General features: G+C 40.7%; 1 protein-coding gene across 1 annotated transcript in view; it reads right to left on the reverse strand.

The window, feature by feature from the left end:
• slc25a12 (solute carrier family 25 member 12) overlaps positions 1-9,889 on the reverse strand; it is a 19,818-nt gene extending 9,929 nt beyond the window's left edge. Inside the window, exons 1-9 of the mRNA XM_039817855.1 lie at positions 9,657-9,889; positions 9,165-9,218; positions 6,897-7,039; positions 5,520-5,635; positions 4,704-4,843; positions 3,221-3,367; positions 2,337-2,475; positions 1,329-1,422; positions 171-255 (exon numbers count right to left, since the gene is read on the reverse strand). Coding sequence (XP_039673789.1) covers positions 171-255; positions 1,329-1,422; positions 2,337-2,475; positions 3,221-3,367; positions 4,704-4,843; positions 5,520-5,635; positions 6,897-7,039; positions 9,165-9,218; positions 9,657-9,668 — 930 coding nt within the window. The 5' untranslated portion in view covers positions 9,669-9,889. The remainder of the gene's footprint in view (positions 1-170; positions 256-1,328; positions 1,423-2,336; positions 2,476-3,220; positions 3,368-4,703; positions 4,844-5,519; positions 5,636-6,896; positions 7,040-9,164; positions 9,219-9,656) is intronic.

The following is a 9,889-nucleotide window of genomic DNA, read 5'->3' on the forward strand; positions in this document are numbered from 1 at the left end:
AAGTAATGCACTTCACAAGGGAAGAAAAAACATGGGCACTCTGCTAATTCAGCGGCGGAACATTCTCCCTTTTCAGCTCCTTTCTGAGAAGGAAGCAGAGTGAGAAGAGGAAAAGGCTTTGATAAAAGGCAGGAGGATGTGAGGTGTATTAGAGGAGTCAATCAGGCTACCTGTCTCTGGACCTCTGCTAGGTGGTATGGCATGGCTCCTTCCTCCAACGGGGCTATCCTCTCGATGTCTGCATGGTTCAGCCGCCTTAACACACAACAGCAGGGGAGGGAGGGAGTTAGGCCAGGAAAAAGCAGAGAGCCCTGCATCTCCTTCGAGCAGCAGCCAGTGATGTAAGATTTTCCATGGGCTTTTTACTGGCATATAACTTGATGTTACTGCAACTTTAATTTAAGATTATATAAACAACATGCAAACAAAGCTGGATGAATCGGGATGAGTGCCCGTGGCCCAACAAGTAAATGAAAGAGTTTTGTTACTAAATGTTTGAGACACAAATATTCCCCACTGGCATGATGCATCATAAAGTCTGTATCCATGTTTTATGTTTGTCTTGTAAATCAGCCAGTGGAGCCACTGTTGTTAAACCGAATGAGCAATAACTTTATCTTTACAGCCTATAAACAGACCTGCAATGTATTTATTCCATTCATGGTGGAATAAAAAAATAACACGGTTTTGTATAAATGTTTTGAATTGAATTGTGTTCCTTTTTCACTGAAAGTCTAAGTATGCCTGTATAAATATAAATATAAATAATTCAAATTAAAAAATAAAATCCTTTTAAAATATTTTATGGTCTACAGACATATATGAGACACTGTGTAAAAGCCCCACATCAGCACTTTCAACTGGCTCTCTCGGCTTCTTTCTATGTGATATATAAATAAAGCTATGTTACTTTAAATAAAACATGTTCAGTGTATTCACAGCTAAAGGTACTTTATTGTCACATATACATAGCTAAATTCATTCTCTACATTTAACCCATCCATCAAGGGAGCAGTGGGCAGCCATTTACAGCACCCAGGGACCAACTCCAGATCTGAGCCAGTGCCTTGATCAAGGACACTGACTGGAGAACCTAGTACATGTGTTTTGATGGTGGGGGTAACCGGAGCACCCGGAGGAAAACCCATGCAAACATGGAGTGAACATACAAACTCCACACAGAAAGGCCCAGAACGACCTGGATTTGAACCCAGAACACTATTGCTGTGAGGCCACAGTGCTAACCATTGGGCCACCATGCTGGAGTTTATCTGATTAACAGACAAACTCCAGAGAGTTAAAATTTCCGGAGTGATTCAGAATCTTACCCGGAGTGAGAGTGGAGACCAACGAGCTGGTACAGGATGTCAATCTCCATCGGAGTGATTTGACCAAACTTATTTGCAACATGAACAAACTCCTCTACAATGCAATAAAGAGAAGAGAAAATTAAAGGATGCAAACAGGACTTTAGGAAGCTTTGGGGTTAGCCATGTCAGGGATTTTCTACAGCAGGCTAGTATCAAATAATATTTGCAAACACTGTTGCTTGTTTGTTTTAGTGTTATTGTGGATGCTTGCTGCTAAACAGGATATTTAAAGGGGATTACAGAAATATATTTAAAACCATTAACTCAATTCTATATGTGCCTGGAGTACACTAACTGAGCATGCACTCTCTCAGCAGCATCCTGTGCCACTCTTTTATATGTGCTTTATATGTGTCTTTTCTGTTGCCTGCTGAGAAGCTCCATTACCATCAAGGTGGTCTTTCTCAAAGCAAACCTAATGGTAGTTGTTGAAGGAGGGTAAGAGTTAGTTATTCACTTCCCCCACAAAGACCTTCCTGTCAGGTCCAAGGATTGCAACCTTCGGTAACAAGCCTGCTTCTCTGATCTCAACTACTGCAATGATATACTTTTGTGTGACTGACAGATGACATGTGAGTTTTTGCTTTACACTCAATCTATTGTTTGGTAATACAAATAACAACAATTATTTGCAAATAATATTTGCCTCAAATCTTTTCTAGAAGGAGGAAAACCATAGGGAGAAAGAAGAGGAACAGTCTACAGTTTACATCTCAATGGGAAACACAATTAGCAGCAGATGTGACTGACAGTACCACTATCAGTTACACAGGTCTACATGGAGGAGGTGATCTGATTACCGGGTTAAAAATGTTCATTTACCTTAGTAATTTAGTTCTACAGTAAATGTTCCCTGTGTGTTCTCTCACACCACTCTGTCAAGAAAGTTAAGACATCTTAGCACAGCTACATTTTATATCACATATGGAACATGACTCATTTCAGTGATGTAGGTCTCAGGTGTACCTTTGGTCACAAGTGTGTCTTTGTGAGTGCCGGCGAGGGTGCTGTAAATCTTGCGGACCAGCTCCATGTTGTTGAGGAGGGAGTTGAAGGCATTGAAGTAGGAGAAGCTCACCATGTGGGAGGTGCTGCCTCCTGCAGCCTGGAGAAAGATCCAAAGTATATCAATGCTTCTGTATGGGAAGGCTTCGCCTGGATCTTATTATATTCTCTTTAATCCTCCTTGGTCTGCAAAATGACCGCAGTACTTTTACTAACATCACGGATGTCCAAGCTCACTGTAGACCCACTGGATCCTAATAAAAGCCCATTAAGGGCAAATTTGTGATTTGTTATATTGTGCTACATAAATAAAATTTATAAAAGATTGTAAAAAGATATTTTGGCCACTTTGGGGCAGCGGAAACAAGTTGTAAACACAACATTGTTACAGCGAACTTGTTAGCAAACAGTAACTTATTTATACATCCATAAATAATGGGGCAACATTATCTTTCATTCATTTGGAACTGTGTTTCAGGCCATTTGATGAATGTTAGTCCAATATTTACTCTCTTTTAGCTACCCTTTTGGTCTCTACCAAGTCCTGAGGGAAATATCTGTCTCTTTAGCTGCTAAATGCTCCACTAAGTTCCCCACATAACGGCTAACTGTGTCTGTCTGCTGCTGAGCATATAGTGTACTGTGGGTTTTTAGAGGTTTTTAGCTGAAAACAGCTGCCTGATGCGGCCAAAAACAATGTTATGAAAGCGGTGAGAGTGAAACAAAACACTAAAGTTGTGGGCCAGAGAGCTAAACAATGCGCTGAAACTTGCTATAAAGTTTTGTATTCGAAAAAAAATGTTGATTATAGCCGCTTCAAATGTTGAATTTTTTCTTAAACTCACTGAAACCAGGTTCTCCTCTACAAATGGAGTCAGCATGTGATGTCGAATGGTGGCCATGATGTCGCTGAAGTCCAAGGCAGTGATGGTGCCAATTTTCTTCTTGTCTTTTTGTGCAAATGCCTGGCGGGCATGCTCCAACTGCAGCTCCTGCAGCAACACACACACAAAGAGAGGAGGTCAAGCTGTTAGCTGACAAAAGAGGCAAAAAAATGTGTTTCTGTGATGAGGAGCATTGCATTACAAGGGAACAGAGAAATAGAACTTTCGAGGATGAAAGTGTAATAATGTCAGTGTTGGACAGATGTGAAAGTCATCAGATGTGACAGTGTTAGACACTGGGTTTTGTAATCACCACCGTCTCTCTGGAGACTAATGGAAACCATGTCCCGAGAAGTCTGATCCCGGAGCCGAGCCGAGTTGTTGGGGAGGCGGCCGGCAGGTGTGTCCGCAGGAAGATGATTTAATATGACAAGCATGCAATCAGATGGGGATGTGGGGGAAGGCTGACCTCGGGTCAATGTCTGCTGTCAAAGCTCATCGCATACAACCAGAGGATCACAGAGCAACGTCACTGCAATATTCAGCTGATACTTCATCTTTACACTCTGGTTTTGATAACCTAATCAGTGGATTGTTGCTGGAGATTCATTCTCACAATGTTTGCTGATTATACTGTTGAAACTCAAAACTCATGATGGTACTTTGTCGCCTTACAAACATTATAGTTTTCAAGCCTACAAATGCTCTACCTTGTCTGCACTCACTGAAGTTTGTCATCCAGCCAAATACTGCAACAACCACAAGGTGGCAGAGCCAAGACTGAAAATCTAAAATCTAATCTACACATCTGATCTGTACTGTTTTGTATTTTAAGTAATACTCAGTTACAAGAAATGAAATGTGTTTGGACATGACAGAAAAACAAGACAATAATAATGATTGATGTAAATTTAATCCTGCACACACAAGAGTCCTTGGTGTAACGGTGGGAAGCCCTAGTCAAGTATGATAAACCACAAAGTGCTCTGAGGGATCCCACACTGCAAAGCAGCCTGTCTAACTCTCGGACCACCCAGCTTCTGCCTAAGACCACAGCCCTCGACTCCAAACCAGGTTCCTCCCCGAAAGTACTGCTGCTGCTCATTTAACAGCACAGAGGTCTCAGTGAGATACAGGCAACAACCAGTAAAGCAAAACAACAACGTTAAGTGTCTTAATGGCACACTGGGCTACTGCAAACCACTAGAACAGCTGACGAGATTAAACACTAAAGATGCAACACCACAACTCCGTTTATCTTAAGAAATCATACATGGCATGTAGTTCAAGTTACGTCATTGCCATTTGTCCCTCAGCAGGATGAAAATGCCTCACCACGGGATGAAGGTGATCATTATGAATGGTTTCACATTGCTTGTCTGTGACAATTGGCACAAGTTTGTCAAGCAGCTAAAACCGATGATTGCATAGATCAAATATATACCTGCAGAAACTGGGTGAACTCTGTGTAGCTGAGGTTCTTGTTTCTTTCATGGCCGAAGTGTAGCCTGATGAACTCACAGTCCCAGTTGAAGGGAATGTGGTGATGAACTGTGGTCTGGCTGAAGATGTCACGTACATTCTCTGGAAGAGTGAGACACGAGTGAGCAATAACATGACACAGAGGGAAGAACATGCAAGATGCAATTGTAACATCCATCTCACGTCCTCATTCCATGCGTAGAGAACCTTGTTAAAGTAGAGGAAATAGTCCATTTGGACTGCACAGCTGAATAGGCTGTTTGACAGTCCCACTCTTTCCATCCAGGAAATTTTCTTTATAAGCACTGCCCTCAATTTCAGTCTCCTTTATGGAGGCCCATTGCGCAGACAGAGCATAGCAGCAGCTTCTTTGTAAGACTCTGTATCTCTTGGTTTATCACATGCTGGATTTATTTCTCCGCTTGTCAGATGGAGCTGGTTATAATGTGATGTTCCTCACAGCTCGCTTGCTGTCCTGCCTTGAGATGAGACTTGCTGCTAGCATAGGTAATACATAAAAAAGACATGGCCCCTACATATATTGGCAACACATGCTTTAGTAAGAATAGCACTTGCAACCCACAACGTTTGAACATTTGAACTAAAACAAAAAACTTAAATATCTATTATTATCTACATGAAGTACAACATCCTTAGTCAAACCATTCTAATATGATGGTGTTTAAACTACACTGTATGTATATAACATGATGCTTAGTCCCCTGTAGCTGAGCATGACATGCAATCCCCACACCAGCGTGCATCTCCATGTACATACCAAATGAGATGTTCCCTGTGCCAGTCTTGTCAAACAACTGAAAGGCTACTATGAACAGGGCGTCCGGGGCACATAGGACTGACTCAAAGGCCTGAAACTCCTGGAAAGAGATCAGTCTGTTTGGACAAGAAAAAAAAAGTGCTATCAGAACAAAGTATCTTTGACACAATTACCAAAAACAAATTCTGAATAAATACTGACTGACAAATGGACAGCAAGCAAATGCAGTAATGTGACCATAAACCTTTTTTTCAGCTAAGCTTCAAAATTCATTCTTGATCTTGGAAACAGCATTGGACACATTCATTTCACCAACACCAACAAGGTCCATTTAGCAGCTCTTCTGGAGCTTTCGATCATATGATCTTCATCTGCATCACTGGATTTTAAATTGATCAGCTGTAGGTGTAAAACTGATAAAGATACCTATTTACTCTAAACATTTAAATAAATCATTAATCTATTTGGCACCTACTACACATGTTGGTGGCACACTGCTTCTGTGAATCTGAAGAACATTTAATCAATAGAGCACAACAGGTGGGCACTGGGAAGAAAACTGATTATATACAGATTATAAGTATAAGTGGGTGTCAAAGTGGCCTTAAAACTTAATTGCTGCTTGATCATGTGATATCCAGATGGCTTGTTCACTTGAAAGCACCTTAAGAACCTGGTGAAACAGGAATACATGGTTTGCTTTGTGGTAAATACCCATAAAAGCTAAATTCACCTGGTTCTAAATGGATGGAAGCCAAAGGGCGCAAATTAGTTGCAAGTTTATTGGTGCAATAAATGTACAGGAATTTATGACACAAGTTCAGGAAACAACATAACCTATAACGACATAATGTACATACAGTAAAACACAACATAATCCTCACATAACAGCAAAATAACACTCCTGTGCACTTCCGTTAGTAAAGATTGACAAGCTTGTCGTCTTGTGTAATAATGCCCATTCATGTACTGTAGTATTGTGCTGACAGCATGTAATCTGCAAATTCCAGTTTCACTTGGTTCTTACATTGCTCTCAAGACAACAAACTATGATGTGTAATATTTACTTTTATATACATTTAAATAGCAGCTGCTACGAAACTGTCACCACTGCTGGAGAAATGCCAAGATCATGTTGTTTACCAAAGGAGATGAAAAAATATGACGGTCAAAGTACAAAGAAATACTAAGAGGCTGTTTTTGACCAAAACAATTTATTACAGCTGACACTGGGAATTTAAGTGTGAGGAAACCTACACCCCGAAAATTCAAAACAAGGACTACAAAACATTCTTTGAGGAAATACAGTATTAACATACCTCTGCATCAACAGAAGAATTCCACAGCAACTTCCCTTACATCACTGTAGGCACTCACCCATCTTTAGTCGTGTCAGCCACTCCAGCTATCAGCTCCACAGTTTTGGGATTATGCTGAGGCTGTGCATGCAGACCCAGGTAACTCTGTACAAAGTCGCTAGGGGTCATGTAATGCTCTCCATCCTCCACCACTCTGGCATACTGCAGAGGAGACACAGACAGAGCAATAACCAATGTGGATGTCTCGTAACATATGTGAGTTTGGATTAGCAATCTGTAGGATAGAACATTCATTGTGTGCATAGAGAATGATGTGGAATGCTGAATGCAAAGAGAGATGAATCAACAAGTCTGTTTTTATGGCAGGTCTCTTGATTGGTATCTCTTTTCTTTGTGGCAAATAAAGTATTTGTATAGTTTTCTATGCCATTGCATATAGGTCTCAGTTTACTGGCGCTACACAGTATTTTAAATGTATACAATGCTTTCCTGTATCCAATCATGATAGAATGTATTAAAAAGTATCAGTCTCTTTCAAATCATTTCATATAGGGACAGAGATACATGTCTCCTTGCACTAAATACGACCATATCCATGTCATTAACAGATGAAGGAGATTCACTATTACACTTAAAAAGACAAATATCAGATACACAACTTATATATATACAATACAGATAGTGCATGCTGTGCCCTGCACCTTTATAAATATGTCCTGCAATATATAACATGATTAGTGTTTTGATGATAGGGGAACAGTGTATAACTGTGTTTTAACATGTATTTATTCATGGAAGTACTACTCAGTGCCAGGATTCCTTCTCAGGAACAACCTGTTCACACTCACACAGTTACATACATTTACACCTGGAAGCTGTCCAGTACAATCTAATGGCTCCACTGGAGCATTTGGGGGTTCAGGGTCTTGCTGGAGGGCACCTCTGGGATGAGCAAGTGTTGCTCTTTCAGTTTCTTCTTCTAACCTTTAGGCCCCCACTACCAAACTATTTAAAATCAATATATATCATAATGCCATATATTATATATTTTCATATACTACATTTTCTGAAAATTAGCTATTACCATTACCCATTTATGGATGCAGTCAGCTGATGAGAATGATTTTATTTGGCTAGTGTAATGATTTAAATGTCTGAAAAATCAAGGTGCTTCATCGCATTAATGTAAAAATCCTGTGAGTCTAATATTAACGTAAATCAGTTATGCTCATTGATTTGCAATGACCTAAAGCAACCAGAGACAGTAGCTCCTGTCGTGAAAGCATACTTAGGTATAAACGGTACAGAAACATTTCTGACAGTTAACAAATTTCAGTTGTCTCACGGTATATGATATCGTCCTAACACCTGAACCAAATTTTAAATGATAAAATGCATAACACACAGTAACAATAACTTAATCAATAACCATCAACTCGCAAGCTTTGTGTTGCGACTCTGTTTCACTTGACTGAAGCAAAAACATGCACAGCCAAGACAGCGCTGTGCTAAACCTGAGATCTCAGTCAGGCTTTAAGACATAAGGTCATTTATAGAGCCTGGGTTGGGTGTCAAGTTGGGAACAGAGATAGCTCTGGAAACACATGGGCCACATGAACTGGCAACAGAAAGGCCACGCTCATGGGTGTATGATCTTAGATACAGAGAAAGGGTGTGGGAAGAGACCTTTCTGCCAAGTGTTTTCAGGGCTACAATTCAATGCACTCTGCTGAATTAATGTTTTAAGTGAAAATATTAATTCCAAGCAATTTATTGCCACATTACTCCATCACATGATTTTGTGTATCAATTTACCCTCACAGTAGGCCTCAAGTAGTTCTTAATCAGATTATACAGGCAGTCAGAATGAGCTTCCAGCAATTAACTCTTCCACCTGAATATGCATTACAAATTAAGCAGCCCTCTTATAGTGGAGTCAAGAGATGTGGAGGGACCATAAGCCGCCTTATACCTAAAACAAAGTCCCTACTTTCAGGAACAAGTTATACTCCAAACAAGACATGTGGGGGTAAAGAAGCCTACAATGGCAGGGATTTTGAAGGGTAGCGGACAGAACGTGATGAGAAATCCAATGACATGCTGAAGATCAAAACACACATTAAGTCAAAGCGAGGGCGAGATTCTCTGTTGAAGCAAATCCAAAATTAGTAAAAGCATATGTGTGACCTTTACTGAACTGTATCTCAATGGACACCAAACAGAAACTACTCACTGACTGCAACATGACATGTAACACAGAGTTTCTGTGTTCTGTGTTGTCGGTTAACACTCCAAATGTTTCGGTTTTTGTGAATAACAGTATTACCTTCAGAAAAATAGTCTTCAAGTCATGGGGGTCGGCTCTTTTTGTTGCTTGCACCTATAACACACAAGTTGGAATTTGCTGTAAAGAAAATTCAGTCAGATGATGCCTAGCTTCTATAGCCTACCATATGTTCAATCTGTTAATCAATAAACTGAAGTTCAGACTGTCACTGTTTAGTTTTAAGCAAACGATCACAGACGACTGTAACAACAACAACAACACCATGCATGTGAAAATAACCGTAAATAAAACCGCTTCAAGTCAAGTCTCTCTCATTTACAAATGCAACAGGGGAAATAAATTACTGTCTCTGCGAGGCCGGCAGTGATGCGCCTATGTAAACATGCAGAAATACAAGAATGGGGGACTCCGCGGCATATAAGCCAAGAGCTTTACACCCACGCGTCCGCACATACATGCTGTCCTCCACAGCCGACGGCCACATTACTGCCTTTAAAATTAATATCGGTTAAGAAATATTGACGGAGTCACCTTGACCGCCATGCTGGGTGTGACGTCAGCTGCCGCGGACTAGCGCAGGCGCTGGGCAGGAGGATGACAGCGAGCATGACAGGACTGCCGAGGTCTGAGACACCAAATATATATTTAGCCAAGTATTGTCCTTTTCTGTCAGGGCGGTGTTTCGAACGAGGAGCTGCCGAGACACAGGCTCCGGACAGAGACTTGGTCATCAGATGTGTGTTATAGCGTTTCCTGTCTGCTCG

This window comes from Perca fluviatilis, chromosome 12 (genome assembly GCF_010015445.1).
Source record: "Perca fluviatilis chromosome 12, GENO_Pfluv_1.0, whole genome shotgun sequence".
Classification (NCBI taxonomy): domain Eukaryota; kingdom Metazoa; phylum Chordata; class Actinopteri; order Perciformes; family Percidae; genus Perca; species Perca fluviatilis.